At 35.4% G+C, this 20,195-nt stretch overlaps 1 protein-coding gene across 3 annotated transcripts; it reads left to right on the top strand.

Moving 5' to 3' along the window:
- Positions 1 to 377: 377 nt before the first annotated feature.
- LOC111005219 (protein RRC1) lies at positions 378 to 18,507 on the top strand. 3 transcript variants are annotated; one of them, XR_015792728.1, is made up of 19 exons: positions 378 to 634; positions 1,223 to 1,311; positions 1,392 to 1,527; positions 1,693 to 1,738; positions 10,515 to 10,575; positions 10,665 to 10,814; positions 11,205 to 11,324; positions 11,409 to 11,574; positions 13,366 to 13,478; positions 13,561 to 13,632; positions 14,538 to 14,759; positions 14,859 to 14,917; positions 15,027 to 15,111; positions 15,246 to 15,383; positions 15,849 to 16,073; positions 16,154 to 16,953; positions 17,200 to 17,366; positions 17,488 to 17,584; positions 17,918 to 18,137. XR_015792728.1 is itself a non-coding variant. In XM_088127294.1 (18 exons), exons 2-18 carry the CDS (start codon positions 1,237 to 1,239, stop codon positions 18,160 to 18,162), a joined length of 2,880 nt encoding a protein of 959 aa, XP_087983420.1. In that variant the 5' UTR covers positions 385 to 634; positions 1,223 to 1,236; the 3' UTR covers positions 18,163 to 18,507. The 3 variants fall into 3 exon arrangements, 2 of the variants coding, with proteins under 2 accessions (XP_087983420.1, XP_022132351.1); XM_088127294.1 differs by lacking the exon at positions 17,488 to 17,584 and having other exon boundaries at positions 385 to 634; positions 17,918 to 18,507; XM_022276659.2 differs by lacking the exons at positions 378 to 634; positions 1,223 to 1,311; positions 1,693 to 1,738; positions 17,488 to 17,584 and having other exon boundaries at positions 1,447 to 1,527; positions 17,918 to 18,507.
- The last annotated feature ends 1,688 nt before the right edge of the window (positions 18,508 to 20,195 follow it).

Genomic DNA, 20,195 nt, shown 5'->3' on the forward strand with positions numbered 1-20,195 from the left:
ATTCAAGATTATTTTTTGGTTTAAATACTTTTAGTTTTTGTTCATTTTGATATCTACACTCTTGTAATATTCATGGTTGATCAATCTACCTTCAACAAGTGGTTAATTTGATCAATTTATTTTTTATCTCATTTTTAATCATACTTTTAACAGTACAATACTCAATAAACAAAATAGTTTTATTGTGTTAATATCTATAAACAAATATAAAATAGTTACTTTTCAAAATTATATATACTAAATTCGATATTTGTATATAGACCAAAATTATCGTAAGGAAAAAATAGAAGATACTAAAATGACTAAAAATGAAGATTACAAGGACCAAAATTAATAGAAAAGAGAGAAAAAAAAAGAGCAGAAGGGTTGGTGAATGCCAAATTTTGGCCCCGTATAAAGGATTGAAACTGGGTGACCGGCGAATTAGCAACGTACCGTGACTCCACCATTTCTAACCAGCGGTAACTTAATTTATTTTTCCCGGGTTGCTCTGCTCCTGCTCCTCGACTGAAACTTAAATCTGGTGTTTTCTCCGCCCGTCCTCTCATTAGCGTGCCACCGGAAAACCGCTCAAAACCTCATCCTCCACACTGCCGGAACCCTAGCACTTTTTTTTCACGTTTCCGTTTTCATTGTAAGTCGTCTCTATTGAGCCTTTGGGGCCAGTCGTACTTTGTGCTTCGCTGCATAATGACCCCTTTTTTGGTGCTTAATGCTCATCCAAGCGAGCTGGTTTCATAATCGATGTTCAGCTTTCTTGGGTGCTTCCGTCTCTGGCTTAATGTTTCGAATAATGTTTTGTGTTTGGTCTTCAATTTAATGGTTCCAATAATATTAGGTCGTGTGATTTTTGATATGAACGCGCTTTGCGCGCTCTGCTGCTCTGCCTGTGTATGGCTCATTGACTGAACGCCAACTCTAATTCTTTCTGGGAAACTTAAATTTAAAAAGGGATCAGCTGTGTTCAGCTCTGGTCGTCTTAATTTGTGCTTCGTTTGTGAAAAATTTTGTGATTACTTTGTTGTGGTGCTTGTGCGGAAGTCGTAGGAGCCTTAATCCAAGTATGTCGGGTTGTTCTGAGCGTTAGTTTTTACCAATTCCACTTTGTTAGTTGTTTGGATAGCTTTGCCCACTGCCCAGTGGTCTATGAATTTAGGTTCGAGATGACGTTATGGTTAGGGTTTTGGACTTCCTGTATTTGACGTTTATTAATGCTGCCTAGAGATTGATGCAAACATGAGTTCATTTTCCATCACTCGGAAAAAGACTCCTTTCCAAAAGCACAGAGAGGAGGAAGAGGCAAAGAAGAAGGTATTTGGTCTAACTTGCGAAGTGGATTCTACCATCTGAGTGATATTGACTGATCTAATTAATTTAATTTCGTTTTGTAGAGAGAAGAGGATGAAACTGCTCGATTGTATGCGGAATTTGTAGAGTCATTTCAAGGAGATAATGCACCTGGGTCTAAGACTTTTGTTCGTGGAGGGACTATCAACCCCAACGAGAAAGCAAAGAGCGAATCTGAGGGTTAGTGCCACCGCAAATCTTTTAAACGTACTTGTTAATTACTGATAAAGCTCTTCAATTCATAATTCTGTTTATAGAAGCAATATGGATAAATAGATAGCATTTTATTATTCTGGGGACACATTAATAAAAGTATGGGCCTTTTTATTCATTCGCGGATGGCAGGTGAAAAGTCCAAAGATGGGGTATCTGTTCCAAAGAAGGGAAGTAGGTAAAGAAATGCTTTTGATTAACCATATCCATACTATTTTGATGAGGCAGAATTTGTTGGAAATTTATAATATTTAATACAACAATGATGATAAAGTTGCACAGAATAGAAAATTATAGATTTAACTAGAAGATATGACTCTGTTGTTTAGTTATGCAGATAAGCATATTTTTGATGTCTTAATTATTGCAACTATGTGATAGAATTAGAGAGTCACCATGATGTCATTGTGCTGAACGTTCGTTTTCCTATTTTCTACTTTATATAATATTGTTTGATGCAGTGAATTATAGAAATGCTTGCAAGTGTAGTCAGGTGAGATGCAGATTCTTAAGTTCTGCACTCTCCTGTTATAGATAGTCTTTGTTAATTGAAAATGACCATCTATTTGACAATTTCAGTTATTTGAGTGAAACAATCTATTGGTGTAGTGGTGCAACCAAAGTATTTTGCCCCCCCCCCCCCCCAAAAAAATATGCATAGAAAAAAAGGAAAAACAAAAAAAAATAAAGAAAGAAAACCCAACTATGTTTTGTAGTTTTAAGTTTCATGCATATGTATTTTTCGGAAGAATTTACCCTGGTGCATATCTGATCCTTGCAATATAAGATTGAATAGAATCAATGCATTTTTTGCTGCTACTTGCATATTCTGAACGAGGATCTAAAAATGTAAAATTTAGATTCTCTTGCTGCAGTATATATGTTTGGAATGATTTTTCTTGAGAGAGCTGGAAATCACTATCTTGTTAGAAGGTTTTAGACATCTGAACTTGCCACCACACACCGTGCTTATTAAAAAAGAGAGTTTTTAAATTTGTTAGAAGATAGGAGAGATTTAAATTCATATTATGTAATTAAGGAAGTTTCTTCCTTGAGGATCATTTAATAAAATATGAAGATTAAATATTTTCATCTAACATAGACCAAAAAATTGGAAATTTTAAACCATAATTCAGTAGTACTTTTCGTTTCTTATTTTGTAAATCGTGAGGCAGTGAAATAAACACACCTGGAAATTCTGGATTGCTGGTCACCTTTTATTACGCAGCGAGGGATTATTTTTTTTCCTTTTTTCTGAATGGAGACATATTAGATTGTCTCTCCCACTTTGGTAACCGATTTATACAGAACCAATCTACGGACTTCACAATGAATCTTGGCTTGTAAAGAATTGCAAGTGGCTCTTTCTACCTTGCATTATTACCAGCTTCTCCATTAATGGATTTTAATTCACAATGACCGGGGGGGAAATATGCCTATTCTGTTTCCTTTCATTTCATGTATGAAGGATACTTTGAATTTATAAAGATACCCACCATTGCTGGTACGTAGCTACTTGGAAGCTCTAGCCATTCAAAATTTTAGAGGACGCTTGTCAGAACAGCCTACATTAACTCCTTGATTTATTGAGAACCACCCCAAGTTGGGGATATTCTCCTCAATTTGGCATGATAAAATCTCAAACTTCCCAAAGACATCATTCAGAAAAAGAACCTCCATACTGCCTTGATGCCTGGTTGGTGCCCTATGTGCAAGGAAAATGCTGAAACCCTATGTCAACATTTTAGCTCAGGTTCCTTTGCTGCTCAATTGTGTTTGCAAACCCTTCTCCCCCTCCGCACTTACTCCATATTATCTATGTAGCTGGAAGTCCTTTTTCTAAGGAAAAGAAAACTATTCCTCTGCAAAAAAAGAAAAGATACTTTGTGAAGGCATCTTTTTGGTTTAGAAGCAATAGGCTTTTCAATAGCATAGAAATATATTGTGACAAAATCCTGGACCATGCTCTCTCATGGTGTAAATTTTATGCTCGTTACCACTTTACAATCTCTGTTATTTTTGTGACAATTGGCCAATTGGGAGAGTTTTTTTGTAACTTCCTTGGCTTGAGTTTAGCTTTTCCTCCTCTTTTTGTAAGTTTATATCATCTATGAAATGTCTTGTTATTATGGGGCTCGGTTTCTCATCTCTTTTGTAATTATTCGCTTGACCTTATTTTTTGGATTGGAGCCCTTTTTCTTTAGGGGCTTCCTCTTGCTGGGCTGTTTTTTGTATGCCCTTTTTAGGCCTTTTGGTGTATATTTTGTATCCTTTTCATTTTTCTCATTCGTATAAAAAAAACTATATAACTTGCAAAACTCTTCTTAGTGAGTCTGCTTTTGAAATAACAATTGAGTTTTGCCTTTTCTAACACCTCCAACCAGATCCTTAGAAGCATCATTAGACATCCTAAGCACTAACCAATATTTCTTGACATAAAAATTTGGGTGCTTTGGAATGTGAACAAAATGCCAGAATCTTTCGAAATAGTGAAAGAAGCCTGGAAGCATTGATGAATATCTCTCTCTTTATGGCTTTATATGGTGTAAAAAAGTTCCACCTTTTGCAATTATAGTTTAAATTTGCTCCTATCAACTGAAGAATCTTTTTTGTAACTTCTTTGGATGGGTTTGCTCCCTTTTGTATCATTTCACATCATCCATTTCATTATATCCTATAAAATGAGAAAAAAGAACTCATTTTTCCTAACTTTTCCTTTGATTGAAAAGCCACACAAAAATCAAACCACACAAAATCTGCATGATGTTTTTTAAGGATCACTGAAGAACCTCTGAAATGTTGAATGTTTGTAGTAAAAAATTTCAAGTTTTCTTATTATATGAACACAAAAAAAAAAAAAATGACCCTACCTTCACCAACCATCAATGATACAGAATATTGAAAAGGATACAACACCATTAATGGACATCTTTGTTGAATTCTTTCTGCAGTATTGAGACTCTCAAGACACATTGTCCACTTGAACGCTTTTTTCTGGACATGGCTTCCCATGTTGTAGAGTATACATTCCTCCCTAGAAACAATTTTGTTGTCAATTAACTTGAAGATTGAAGAATCCACAGAAACTTTACTCTATCAATTCAATTTTCAACATATTAGGAACAACTAAAAAGTTGGAATAACTATATTACCATTATTGAGAGAAGCATTAAAAAATAAAGATAAGCCAAAGTGAACTCAACATAGCTTGCACAAGCATTGTATAGATCCTTTGGGGAGGGTTCCCTCTACCCTCTGCCACTAGGCTGCTTCTGCCTGTTTTTGGGCTCTTTTTGTGATTGAATACAGAAGACATAGCTTGCAGAAGCTTACTAGCCCAACTTGGTGGCATCTTGGCTAGATAGCAAGCTCTAAAGCATAGGCTATTTGCTACCCATTTGTGGCACTAGCCACTAGCTCAAGCCTGATAACTAAGATTTTAAGCTTAGCTAAGACACAAGCTGGCAAGCTAAGAAACTTAGGCAAGCTTTCGAAGCTACTCATCATAACTCAACTAATCCATGCTCCTTACTACCCACCTAGCTAGCCCAACTAAGCTGTCAAGCAACCAGCTTTACATTCAGGCACAATGAGGTAGGGGCAAAGGTCAAATGAAGAGAAGCGGCCTGGGGTTGGGTTGAGTTCATCACCACCCAGCTTAACTCACCAATTTTGCTTCGAAGACTACTCAAGATAATGGTTGTAGGGAAGGTGAACCCATTGGCATAATTCCGATGTTGTCCTAGCATTTTTTTCTAATGAAAAAGATTAACTTTCATTGAGAACTAATGAAAGAATACAAGAGGGGGAACAAAAAAAAGAAAGCCCAAGCTAGAGGGAGCCAACAGGCCCCCTTCAAAATTAATTACAAACATGGGAGTTAAAGGGTAAGCACTAAGTCCTTAGTGACAGAAGCCTAATGGGAAGCATTAGTTGACCAAGCCCCAAACTGCCCCAAACCTTCTTCCAAGAGCTTTCCTTTTCACTAAAGACTCTAATTTCTCTTTAGTCAAATGTTCCATAAAATCGTGAAAGATGCTTGCTGAACCACAGAAATACCCCTTTATCACGAAAAAGATGCTTGTCCTAACATATGTGTCCCTTGCAACTTTAGGTATGACTATTGCCCTTCTCTTATTAACAGCATATTGAGGCTACTCAAATGTGCCATTGGACTAAAGATAACTGTACCAAATTCTTTATGTTAAGACATTAACGTGGAAGGAGAAAACGTCGAAGAGTTGGTGAAATTTTTAGGATATGCGCCTAGTAGGCTGGCACATGGTCAGGGGCACATATGGCAGCATTGTTGGGTAGCAAGTCTAGAGTTTTTGAGTTCTAGAAATCAGTGTAACACATCTACAAAGTTATTTGGAAAGCTCCCTACCTAAAGAAGTTCAAATTAGCCCTCATGGGATGACCCAAGTGGTCAATGAGGGCCAATGTAAATAGCAAAGGACTTAGAGTGAATGAGTTCAAACCATGGTGGCCACCTACCTAGGATTTAATATCCTACAAGTTTACCAAATGTAGTATGGTCAGGCGGTTGACCTGTGAATAGTCGAGGTGCGTGCAAGCTGGTCCGGACAGATGGATATAAAAAAAAAGAGAAGTTAAAATTCTTAATTTGGGAGATAAGTCATTCTTGTATCAACACATATGACAAGCTGCAAAGAAGATGCCCTTGGTGGTCTATCTCCCCAACATGGTGTTGTTTATGCAATGCTGATTCAGAATCACAATCACAATACCACATTTTTGTTGACTGCCCTTTTTCAACAAAGATTGGAATCACTTTTTGACTATCTTTGAATGGAACTTGAGTCTTCCAAACGACACAAAATGCTCTGACTACAAACCATCTTCCTACAGCAACCTTTCAGATGTGAAAAAGCTTCTCTTTGGATGAACATCAACAAAGCCTATATTTGGACTATTTGGCAAGAAAGAAACTCTATGATATTCAAGGATAAAGAAAGCTCTTTACATATTTTGACTGATTCGATATCTTTTTTGGCATTATCTTGGTGTAAAAATGTTTTCCCTTTTAGCAACTATAGCTTGTCTTCTCTCATAACCTACTGGAGAAGTTTTTTGTAGCTATCCCGGGATAGAGTTTGATCTTTTGTGAATTTCATACTACCAATGGAATTATTTCCTATAAAAAAAAGGCATATGTATGGTGGATTGGTATCCTTGATATTGTTGCACAAAGATGTGTTGGACTAAAATGAATTTGTGGATCCATGGCTGTATTTGAAACTCTAGGTTTTCAATTTTCATAACGATAGACCTAGAGGTTGCATGAAGCTTCTGGAGGGCTTAGATAAGTAAATCCTATCTCCCCCTTTCTTTTTGCTGTGACAGACACACCGAGCAGATTTGCTAGAAAGGGTATTTAAGTTGTTTAAGGCTTTTGGCGTGGAAAGTACAAACTTTAATATCATCCACTTGCAGTTTGTTGATGATATAATTTTATTCTTTGATAAGGGGCAAAGCTACTGCAATGGCCTCTTCAAAGTTCTCTAAAATTCTTGAAGCCACTTCTAAGTTGAAGATAAATCTAGACACTCTCTCTGGTTGAAATTATTCAAGTATGAATCAGGTTGAAGAGAAAGCCTGCTGCCACTCATATTTGGTGGGCAAGTGGCTATTATTGTATTTAGGGGGTTCCTTCGGGAAAAAAAAAATCTTGGATTCTGACATTTGAGATCTGGAGATGGATAGAGTTTCAGGTGGTTGGATAGATGAAAGAAGGGTTTTGGTCAAAAGGGGCAAGTTTAGGGCTCGACAATTTGTTGGCCAGAAAGGGCAAGATTTTGGGAGATGTGTGGAAGAGTGCGGATTTGTTGTATATTCTCAATTGTCTACCAAGTATCTACATCCAAAAACTGCAAAATGGCAAACTACTAGGATGAGCCAACTTAACCGGTGGGTCCACTTGGGATGGAACTTAATGATGTAGAACGAAATGAATTCTTGGGTTTGCAAAATACAATCCTTTACAAGCATCCTAGTAGGATTGGGTAGAAACTGGGAAATAACCTCCAGTAAACCCTGGGCTACTTGGTTGTATTATCTAAAAATTGTTTTGCTGACTAATTTTAAAAAAATTGCACCCACTTGAAACTTCTTGAAGAGATCTTTTGTTCTTATGTTTTCATTTATTTCTTATACATATTAATTTTAAAAACGTAATACATTTAAATCAGGTTTACTTGAAAAAAATTAATAATTATCTTTGAACAATAATGTAGAAAACATAGAAAACACATGTAAATAACAAAATACTATTTTTATTTTCTGTTAATTTCTAAAGACTGTTGCTAAAAGTTAACTCGCCAAAGGAGTTTCGAATATTCAAGATTTTTGGAACAAAATCAGAACATGCTTTGGCTGGAGCTTTCCCCTACACACAAACCTGAATTTTCTGCTTCACATGGTCTTCGTGGGTCATCCTTTCAAAAAGGTGGGAGGAATTTTGTGGGTACAGTTGATAAGAGCTTTCGCTCTGGAATATTTGGCTTGAAAGGAATAGCTGGACCTTCAACTACAAATCTCTCCCCTCAGTTAGTTTCTATGATATGATTTTGTACAACGACAAATCTCTTAGTGTTGGGGTTTGCTTTTCCCCTTCTTTGGTATCTTCTCCTTTTTTTCTTCTCTGTTTTTTTTTTTTTTTTCTAATTGAAATTCTCTGTTTCTAATAAAGAATATATATATATATATATATATAGTTTCTTTGACATAATTTTGTCTTTAGCTCTTGGTTGGTGTAAATGTGTCTACTTCCGCATAAATTACAGTCTAGAAATCTCATACCAAAAATTCAAACATCCTCTCATTCGCCTCCCTCTGAATTTTCTATTGGGGACTTCCTAATTCTTATCTTGTTTTAGAAAGATGAATTGAATCTCAAAATTTGGAATTGGATTGATTGCAAAAAGAGATGGTTTCTTGCAAAGAAGATCGGGCTAGAAAAAAAGTTGGAGTTGCAATCCAAGTGGAAGGAGTTGCCCAAAATATTTGCAAAATACAGAGCCTTGGGTCTAGAAGATGAGTTGGAAGCTAAAACTTTTTGAAGATGGTCTCTTGAAGGATCAAGTCTTTTGATGATTCATTGAAGTTTTGGGCCCTCCTTAGTTTGTGTTCTCTTCTCCTTTGATTGAAAGGATTGATTCAGATTTTTTTAGCGCGTCTAAAGTCTAAACAAGTTTCTTAGGTTTTGCTTGTCAGTTTTTTATCTAGCGTCTTCCTATTTTTTGCACATCTTTTGTATTTTTTGTTGCTTTCTTTCGCTCCCTTTGGGAGTTCGTCTCCTTTAAACATTGTTTTTTCTTTTCCTTATTTCAATTAGAAGTTCATATTTTGTCAAAAAGAAAAGAGCTGGTTGGTTTTTTTATAATGAAGTTATGGGGACTCTTTTTGTAAATTTTATTCATGAAATAAATTGAGGTTTCTTACCAAATATATAAAGAAAAATTTGTAGATAATTCCAAATATCTTATTTTCAATATTATTGCAATGGTTCTGTCTATTGCACCTTGTCTATGGCAGTATGGAAGCAAGAGATGCCTACGAACTATTCATGCATGAATTGTAGTGAGACTCTAGCAGACCTTTTCTTCCAACGCCCCTTAGTCCTAAACTACAGAATGGTCTCTTTAACGAACATGGCACGAAATGGATTTCTCACTGATGCAGCCAACAATGTGCAACATCCATTATGTGCAGCCTTTAAAGAAATAGATTTTTTTGGGAGAATGCTGTTAAAGGATGTCCGTTGTGTTGTTAGATGTATTACATTGCATATCCTATTCTTAAGATGTAATGTGAGTAGGGTGTTAGTGTTACTTGCATAGGGAGAACATCGGTATTTCATTCAATTAAAAAAAAAATTATCCTTTATTATAACACTTTGTTAATATAATTAATAAAAAAAATTAATAATTATATGGTGGCACATTTGTTTATTATTTTGCTTCTTGAATCTTTGGAGGTAAATAAGCAAGTCAGTGAATCTTCGAGGAGAAAAGCTGTGAGTGGGAGTTCATAGTGGCCATCCCAAATTTCTTAGCTTCATCATGGCATGCTCTCTCATTTTTTTGTTCCGTTTTTCTTTTGGTGGTTATAATAGTTGCTCCATAAGTAACTCTTGTTGGAGCAATTTTCATAAGCTTTTTCATGCCTGAAATTTTTTTGCTTTCATACCATAAATGAAATTTTTACGGTTTCCTAGAGATGGCTTTGTAAGGAAGTGCTCAACTTTTTTGGAATAAATTGAATTGCCATCTTCTCATATCTTCCCTTGATTTTCTTCTCTCTCTCTCTCCCTCTGCTACTTTTTCCTTTTTATTCTCTTCACCATGTGTCGTCGGAAGTTGGAAGTATTACTGTTATCATTTTGTCAGTTATATGCAATCTTAGAAATATATTTGGTAGGTCTTTGAATAGGAAATCCAAACTTAGCTTGCATGTGACATGATGGATAAGAGTTAGATTTCTGTGCGATATGGCATAACAACGAAGATGCTTGTTTAGCATACCTTTATGAAGGTTGGTTCTTATCCAAAAAATGAATTGTAGCTTAGGTGATGCTTCAGGCTGTGATTCTGTGTATTCTTAGCAGAGTTTTTGTGTGCTAGTATTGTACGGAAGGTCTTATAGAGTAGAGTTTTTCTGAAAATTGGATCATAGACAGTATTTGTACTTAACGTTGATTTTGCTTATGCTTAACCAATTAAATTAGTTCATTCTATTAGATGATTATAAGATAGCCAGAGGTATTTGATTGCATTAAGTGGTGCGGGATCACCTAAAGAAGGTCTGAAATGAGCTACTGTTAAGAACTGTGCTGGAACAAACTGGCCAAAGTTGTTTGCTGCCTTTCCTCCCTTCTGTCCCTGAAGCAATGTTTACTGAGTTGGAGGTTCATCTTTGATACTTGTTTGCAGATATGTCCCATCTTTCATTCCACCTCCACTGGCATCCAAAGGAAAAGAATCTGACAAGAAGGTCACTCTACTTACCATGATTTTGGTGATTTTAGATGAGATAGGTCCGTAGTAATGCTATTTGGTTCTGAACTATTTTACAAATTGTAGGAGGTGGACAAACCAAAGGAGAAAGAAAAGGGGAAGTCTAGGAACATTGATCATTTTATGGAGGAGCTGAAGCATGAGCAAGAGATGAGGGAGAGACGAAATCAAGACCGTGAACATTGGCGGGAAGGACGCCATGGAGAAAATCCAACTGTAAGTGTTTTCTGCAGCAAGTATAATATATTTTTTAATCTCTCTGCGATAGCAGGGACCAAATTATTTGCTAGTTTCATTTTATTGATACTAGTTTTTTGTTCCACCTCCAGGTGATAAGTTTCTTGAGGAGATGTTTTCTAAAATTTTAGCTAACTTAATATGATAGGATGTGCGTAATAGTTTTTGTCTCTTTTGTGTACTCCATTACATAATTCATGCATACATACATGTGCATGCATATGTGTATATTTTTGTTTGTCTGAGTAGGATTCTTAATCTTCTTTTTTGTTATTAGAAAGATTCAGCTTATTTTTCTTGTCAGTTTTCTTACCCCTGTAAGTAATGAGTTTTTTTATTATTTTATTATTTTTTATCTTCAATTTCTAGCCATCTAGTCGCTTTGATGAACTGCCTGATGACTTCGATCCTAGTGGAAAGTTCCCTGGGTCATTTGATGATGGGGATCCTCAAACGACAAACCTTTATGTAGGAAATTTATCTCCACAGGTATCATTTTTAACTTGACTCGCAAATCTTGTTTTCTAGCATTGAGGAATATGCTATCTCATTTCTTCATCTTAACTCTTTTAGGTTGATGAAAATTTTCTCCTTCGAACTTTTGGAAGATTTGGACCAATTGCTAGTGTGAAGATAATGTGGCCAAGGACAGAGGAGGAGCGAAGGCGGCAAAGAAATTGTGGATTTGTAGCTTTCATGAATAGAGCTGATGGGCAGGCTGCAAAGGACGAAATGCAGGGTTTGTTCTGTTTTCTTCAATTTATTTTGTAGAGTTATTGCCTCACAATTCTTGTTAACTATTGAGAGGATATTTATGTTCTACCATAATATATATTTCTTTTAATTATCAATAATTATACAATGTAACTTTGTTTTCACATTATCTGATCTGATAGTGCACTGTGCATATACTTCTCTCAAGTTTTTAAGTCCTCGGTATTGGGCTTGCTCCGTAGAGAGATTTTACATGTCTCAATTCTATCAACCTCCGTTAGCCGGTAAAGTTTGCAGCTTAATAAAATCAAAAGCTTCAAACATTTCTCAAAATCATAAAACAATTCTAAATTCTCAAACAAACACAGTTACTTTCAATCTGAGAAAAAATTGCTAAATCATACCCAATTTATATTTTCTTGAAATTCTATACTACTAGATAATAGAAAACATTTTATAAAATAATTGCCCACAAATCCTAGGAACGAGGTAAATTGGGGTCGTTCACTGTTCCAATTTCAGCTCAACCTGAAATAATAATCCAACACAATATGAGTACACACTCAATTCAAAATACACCACATCTCGAACCCAAACGTCTGAACTAGTGTCATCCAAAGTCCCAACCTTTAACCAACAATACAGACAGTTCTGCAGTGTCGGGGCTTTACTCCATTTTCTTCTATCCCCATTGCTTTTTATTTGGAATATGTATTATCACTCTTGAAGAGTCTGATCTGAAGCTTGCTGCAAAAGATGGACCTTAAATTCCGGATGAACTTACCTAGCAAAATAAACCATCATGGGTTGTGGATGACATAGTGGTTAAGAAGGGTCAATGTAAATAGTAAAGGACTTTTAGGGAATAGGTTCAAACCATGGTGGTCACTTACCTAAGATTTAATATCCTATGAGCTACCTTGACAACCAAATGTAGTAGAGTTGGTTGCAGTATTTTTTAAAGCATGAGGGGCACACTAAAACACAATAGTCCTCTGGGGCTTAAGTGCTAGGTAAAAAACAACTTCACATTTTTTTTGCAAGGCGCACACTGTATATAAAAAGTACATAAATAAATATGTACATATACATATTAATAAACATCCATAGAAATTAATGGAATATAACATATAAAAACAAACAAAGTTCAAACATTTTAAGTCTTTCAACCCAGAGTCAATGCTCCACAAAAATATAAAAATAATCCTAACATAGTATGATCAGAAATAAAAATCTAAAGATCAAGCTCAAAGTCAGTGAGAGAGAGAGTCGGCAAGATTGAGAGACCAAGAGACTTTACAAAATGAGGAAGAGCTAGTATGATAATGATGAATAAAAATCTTAAAATCAAGCTCAGAGTCAGTGAGATGGAGAGACCAAGAGGGCATACAAATAGAAGAGGACAGATGAAATAAGCGTTAGATCAGATGAGAGAGAGCTTACCTTACCCTCGAATGTTCTTGGCGCGAAGAAGAGCAATTAAATGTGAGAGAGAGCACGAAAAACAAAGCTGAAACAGTCAGCGATGAAATGTGTGGATGGTTGTCTCGCAAGAATAGTCGAGATACACTCTAGTTGGCCCAAACACTCTTAGATATGAAAATATAAATAATAAACATTATTGCAATATATTTTTATATAAAAATCAGCATATGGTTGGTTCATAGTCCAAAAAATTTATTCCTGAATACTATGTTTTTCTTATTACGATATAGTTTGCTTCATCACCTCAAGTTCGTTGCTGTTTAGGTAATTGAGTTTTAGCTCAAAGAAGTTATTTAATACCCACAAAGTTGATTGAAATATTTACATGCAGGAGTTGTTGTTTATGGGTATGAATTGAAAATTGGATGGGGAAAGTCTGTTGCCCTTCCATCACAAGCATTACCAGCACCTCCTCCAGGTCATATGGCCATTAGAAGTAAGGAGGTTCGTTGTTTCAACTGGATTTACATTTGAAGTAAGTAAGAGTATTCGACATCTTTTTTATTTCACCTTCTTTGATTGACAGGGTGCTACTGTTATCTTATCTGGCTCATCGGGACCACCAGTCACTTCTGTCCCAAATCAAAATTCTGAACTGGTTAGATAAACTCATTTCTACCATAGCTTTGTTTTTCTCCTTATTCTTGTAAGCTTTTGTTTATAATACCCTGAATGGTTGACATTGATTATTTGTCAAAATGTTATATTTTGTGTGTGTGTTTGTGTGGTTATTATCACTATTTTGACAACAATGGATTTATCTTCAACATTGCATAAACCATCGTTGCTAGAATTTGAAGATTCTTTATCTGACAAAAAGGGAAAAGCAGTTGAACTATTATGAGGTCTCATTTCATATTAGTTGGTTCATACGGTCAGGATCTCATATTCTGTCATGTTCTCTTTTCCTATTTTAATATACATATATAGATGTGTTTGGCGGCCTTTGTCATTGAATTCTGTCATGCTAATTGGGGTTCATACGGTCAGGATCTCATATTCTGTCATGTTCTATTTTCCTATTTTAATATACATATATAGACGTGTTTGGCGGCCTTTGTCATTGAATTGGGGTGCTAATTGGGAGTCCATTGTTAAAATATGCAATCTTGTATTTCTAAACAAGGGTTTTCCTAGCTGAAGTATAATTTAAACTGCCTGTCCTTACACAGTTTTTAGAGTTCTCATTTTACACATTTAAATCTCGAGTAGATTTGAGCTCAGAAAGCATAACCGTATTGCTTTGTGGAGCAATTCTTTATGTACTTTTTACTCCCGAGATATTTAGGCTTACGGCACCTTAACCTTTGATGATTGCACTATCTCGATAGAGTATGATCTCTTCACTGCTAATTGTGCATTTACATCTCAGTCTGAATTTCTTGATGTAAAAAAGCTGTGCTCTGTATCAGAAAGACGTTCCATACCCATTTATCTTCTTCATCTAAAATTAGATTCAATTCTTTTATTTTCTCTTCCTGATGTTTTAACTCATATTCCTAGGTTCTCACCCCCAACATTCCTGATATTACCATTGAACCACCTGAGGAAGATCATCTCCGCCATGTCATTGACACCATGGCTCTTTATGTTCTGGATGGAGGTTGTGCCTTTGAACAAGCTATTATGGAGAGGGGTCGGGGAAATCCTCTTTTCGACTTCCTGTTTGAGCTTGGTTCAAAAGAACATACTTACTATGTTTGGCGACTTTATTCATTTGCTCAGGTAAACTTGTTATATAAATACTCATCCTCATTATCATTCAGGAACCAAGCATCTCTGCTTTATATTCTACATGTTCCTTCTATTTCTACTTGAACATAGGGGGATACTCTTCAAAGGTGGAGAACTGAACCTTTTATCATGATAACTGGTAGTGGGAGGTATGTTGGTCTGAAACTATTTTCAGGGTTGGTTTCCGATCTAATTTATTCCAGCAATGTGTCAGACTCTCAATCAACGCGACAAATATTTATTATGTTGAATCTGCAGATGGATTCCACCGCCCCTTCCAACTGCTAAAAGTCCAGAGCTTGAAAAGGAGTCTGGTCCCACATATGCCGCTGGAAGAAGCAGGGTGATTGTTATTTTGAGAATTGGATCTTGTTTCTATCATTTCTGCAATGTGCATCTTACTTAACTTGTGGTTTTTCTTTCCTTTTCTTTTTTATTTTTTTGGGGGTGGTGCGGGGTGTGTCATGTATTCTATAGCGCGTGGAGCTTGAAAGAACATTGACTGATTCACAAAGGGATGAGTTTGAGGATATGCTTCGGGCATTGACATTAGAAAGAAGTCAGATAAAGGAAGCAATGGGGTTTGCATTAGATAATGCTGATGCAGCTGGAGAGGTAATTATGATATTAAGGCAATTTATTGAGCTGCATATGAAGAGGTCTACCGATATGGATGGTCTAAGTTATTTATCCATTTTTTAAGCTAATAATACTACATTAAGGATATTAAAGTGTTTTGTGTGTAGGCTTTTCCTTTTGCTTCTTGATTCATTTCTTTGTTTTAGCCCATTAGTTCATTTGTTTACCAAGGGGGATTACTTCATTCTTTTTTTTAACAAGATGGGTGATTATGATTGTTCTCGATTTTATTTTTTTCATTATTCTTCTTGCTGTTTTTTTTTTTTAAAATACATATTATATTTTATTCTATTTTATGCAGGTATGCATTGCCAATCCCCTTTGAGACAACTTCTTCATGATCTGCAGAGCATCTATATTTCTGTGTTAAGCTTGATTCAGATAGTTGAACATTTGTATTTGTGTTCACTTCTTTAATCAATTTAATTTTTTAAATTGCAGATAGTTGAAGTTCTAACAGAATCTCTAACGCTTAGAGAAACTCCTATTCCGACCAAAGTTGCAAGGTTGATGCTTGTGTCTGATATCCTTCATAACAGTAGTGCTCCTGTAAAGAATGCATCTGCATACCGCACAAAATTTGAAGCAACGCTACCTGACATCATGGAGAGCTTCAATGATCTGTATCGTAGCATAACAGGGAGAATCACGGCAGAGGCCCTCAAGGTAGAATGATTTATTATCTCACCTGTGTGTGATTTGTCCTGTAAGTGCTAATTTGGTTATACCTATCTCTGATTATGCAGGAACGAGTACTGAAATTATTGCAAGTATGGTCCGATTGGTTTCTGTTCTCGGATGCCTATGTGAATGGATTGCGAGCCACATTCCTTCGCTTGGGAAACTCTGGTGTGACTCCTTTTCATTCATTATGTGGCGATGCCCCAGAGATTGAACGGAAGGCCAATTCTGATGATCTAGGAGATGGGAGCAAAATCAATCAGGATGCTGAATTGGCGATGGGCAAGGGAGGAGCTATGAAGGAGTTGATGAATCTTCCCTTTGGAGAACTGGAAAGAAGGTGCAGGCATAATGGATTGTCTCTTGTTGGTGGTAGAGAAATGATGGTTGCACGTTTGCTAAGTCTTGAAGAGGCAGAAAAACAGAGTGGATATGAACTTGATGAAGACTTAAAATATAGTAATTCTCATTCTGGTAGATATTCAAGTAGCTCGAGAGAGGCTAAAGTTGAAAGAGATCCAGCGGGATTTTCAGGATGGAATCGTTTTGGGGATGATGACACAAATCTCCAAAGGATGGGTCCTGTGCCTATGGCTCAAACTCTTTCCATTCCACAGCCTGAACTAAAAGGCTTCACAAAGTCGGGGAAAAATGATCCTGTTTTGCCTGCCTCTAAATGGGCTCGGGAGGATGATGAAAGTGACAATGAGCAAAAAGGAGGTACTAGGGGTCTTGGGCTAAGCTATTCATCTTCAGGAAGTGAAAACGCTGGTGATGGTTATAGTAAAGCTGACGAATTGGAGATTACTACGGAGGCAGGTGTTCTTATGCAATCTGATAGTGGAATGATGAATGAAGAGCAGAGGTACAGGGTCCACTTCTGAAACTGATAATTTGTATCTCAACTGTTTAATATTTTTTTCAAGATTTAAAATTGTTGGTCTGTTGTCCCTGCTGCTTATTGATCCATGCATTCCTGACAGAAGTATATTTGAATTAGATAAGCGTGTGTCATCACATAAAAGCTTTGTTAATTTTATGCACGCCTATAATGAATCTTTGAGAATCTTATTGTATTTTGCTTGATGTTCAAATATATTTATAATTACAGACAAAAGTTAAGACGTGTAGAGGTGGCTTTGATCGAATACCGTGAGTCTTTGGAAGAACGGGGGATCAAAAGTTTTGAGGAAATAGAGAGGAGAGTTTTGATTTATCGGAAACAACTAGAATCTGAATATGGACTGTCAGATTCCAACGAGACTGCATCAAGGAAGAGTAAGTGTTATTTCATTAACTTTTTGGACAGAAAATTCCAGAATTGTTTTACTCACGTATTATTTGATCTTTTTGTTTTTTATTGTTGAGTCAGATCTGATAAACTTCTTTACATGTTTAGCCACTTCAGTTGTTCTTATCAGTATAGAGTGGGGAAAACTGTACTAGTTTTACTCTGTCAATTTGGAGTCAGTTTGGGCCAAGAGTTGCTGAGATAGGTTGGGATCTGTTATTTTTGTGCCTGCAATTATATTCACTTTCTTTCCTAAAATACTGCATCATTTCTTGTTTCGTTAATTTATGCTTGTAAAGCGTTTGTTTTGTCTACCTTTTGAGCTTTTGCTACAGTTTTTCTATGGTCACTCGTTAAGACAAGACCTTATTTCACCACAATGTTCTATGCCTTGAATAAACTAAGTTAAATGTTTAAAGCATCTTGTAATGTTTTTACTGATTCTGAGTCGTTCCTGTGGCTGTTTAATTACTATTGTTAGATTTTCTTGTTGGCTTATATAATTAAAAAAATCCCCTTTCTCTGTGTACTTGTTCAGAGAGGAGAGAAAGACCAGATGATAGTCACGACTCATCAAGGAAGCTGCAGCGTAGCCGGAGCCATAGTGATAGCCCAGTACAGAAGTCATCAAACCGGGACAGGGACAGGGAAACTGATGCGGATAGGGAGCGAGAAAGATCACGAGACAGGGACCGTGAAAAGAGTGGAAGCAGAGAGAGGGATGATCACGACCGAGACAGAGGTAAAGAAAGAGATAGGGATAGGAGAAGACGGGCAAAATAAGAATCCTTTCTACAAGATTCTGCCGAGCAACTGCAACCTGCAGGTCGTGTACAACGGTTGGAAAAACTGAAGGCGGTCTCTTGCAATCAGGGATGTCAGAGTTTTCGCAGATGTCATGGAAAAAAAACAGCGTGTCGTAATTTTTGTTACCAGTTCCTATGCTTTAAGAAAAACAGGGTATTGAATGTTGTGGAGAGAGGGGAGTTTGCTCATCCTGTTTACGGTAAGATGTTATTGATAGGCAGCAACAGCCCACTTAATTCTGATTAAAGTGAAAATTCCCATGTTCATGTTTGTACTAAATATTAAGTCTGTATCAAAACATTTTCTTTACCATTCCCTATACCCCTCTTGAAGAGCCGTTTGGTGCAAGAGTAACGCTGATTCTTTTTTTTTTTTTTTTTTTTGCTCAACAAAATAGAGAACAAAAACTAAACAAGAAAGGCCTTTCAATCGACTATTATTACAAAAGAATTTAGTGTGATTTGAGTAGTACTCTAATTTAGGAAGCTTGAAACTATTACAAAAATAATCAAATGAACACTCTTATTTTAGTTTATGAAGCGATATTCTTTTATCTGTGTTATAATTGTGTAGAGGTTAGAATACACGTGGGAATATGATATTTAGGAATTTTGAGATTATATTTATTTGATACAGGAATCTTATTGAAGGAAGAAACAAAAACAAAAAAAACTTGCAAGAATATTTAGAGGATATTAAGGACTATTTATTTTTATTTGGGTCAATGAAGTCAGAACTTTAATGTAACTGGTTCAGTACAATAATAGAAATAAGTTTTTTTCAAACTAATTCTATAAATTAGTGCATGAATTTTTCTACCAACAGGTTAAATAGAGCCGATAAATTATGTCCTCGACTTTGGAGGACAATTATGATAGATAAATGAGTGATTAATGAATTAATAGGTCGGAAATTGATATAATGGAAGTAAGAGTTTCAGTAGATTGCATCTTCAATTTCGTTCTCATAAATATCTTAATTGTCGTATCGAGGCAAATCCCTCCCTTTGAAATACAGGCGAAGGAAAATCGGAAAACTGGAATCATGGAAGTAATGGTTTGAGTTTAAGGAACATAGTTGACATTTTAGAATATTTTTTGAGGTAAATTTAAAAAGTTGAAAAGTGTAATTTAATTTAATTTTTAAATAATCAAAGTAAATATTAAATAGTTATTAACTCAACTAGTGCTTAAATTATTTTAACATATACTTAATTTTGATCAATTCTCTTAGCATAGGGATTAAATTGTTACCATTTTTTTTTGACAGAATACAAATTTTAAACTATAGGAATTAAATTGTTACATACTAAAATCTAGGAACTAAATTATTACCGATTTGAAAGTATAGATTAAATCGTTACAAACTAAAGTATGTGACTTTTAACCTAGGTTCAAATATGATTTGTTTAGAAAGGTTTAAATATTATTTTGGTTCCTCTATATTTGATTTAGTTTATTTTGACCTTCATACTTTTATAACGTTCATTTTGGCTCTTGTACTTTCATCTTTTATTCGTTTGGTGATTGTATCTTCAAAATGTCAATTTTAGTCCTTATACTTCAAAAGATGACCAATTTAGTCCCTATTTTTAAAATTTTATATACAATAAAAACCTTTGAATATAAATTTACGAGTACATTTCAAAAAATTTAGTAAGTGAAATATCATATTAAAATTATGATCGAAATAAATAAAATAAAAACCAAAATTATCACTCTTTAAAAGTATAGAGACCGTTTTAAAAGTATATGTACTAAAATGAACAAAAATTTAAAGTTGAAGGACATCAAAATATAGATTTCAAAATAAATAAATAAAAGCGGGAAAAAAACGTCAATAATAATGGGAAAGTACTAATAATGACATATCATACAAGAAAATTCAAATGACAAGGTATCTCTTCAATTCAAAGAAGAAAATAAAATATTGAGTGCTCAAATTTGAGGTTTTCAAACTAAAAAAAAAGGGTAATTTGAAATTTGACTCAACTTTATTCCAACAATCTT

This window comes from Momordica charantia, assembly GCF_013281855.1.
Source record: "Momordica charantia cultivar OHB3-1 chromosome 8 unlocalized genomic scaffold, Mcharantia_2.0 BLBB01000008.1, whole genome shotgun sequence".
Classification (NCBI taxonomy): domain Eukaryota; kingdom Viridiplantae; phylum Streptophyta; class Magnoliopsida; order Cucurbitales; family Cucurbitaceae; genus Momordica; species Momordica charantia.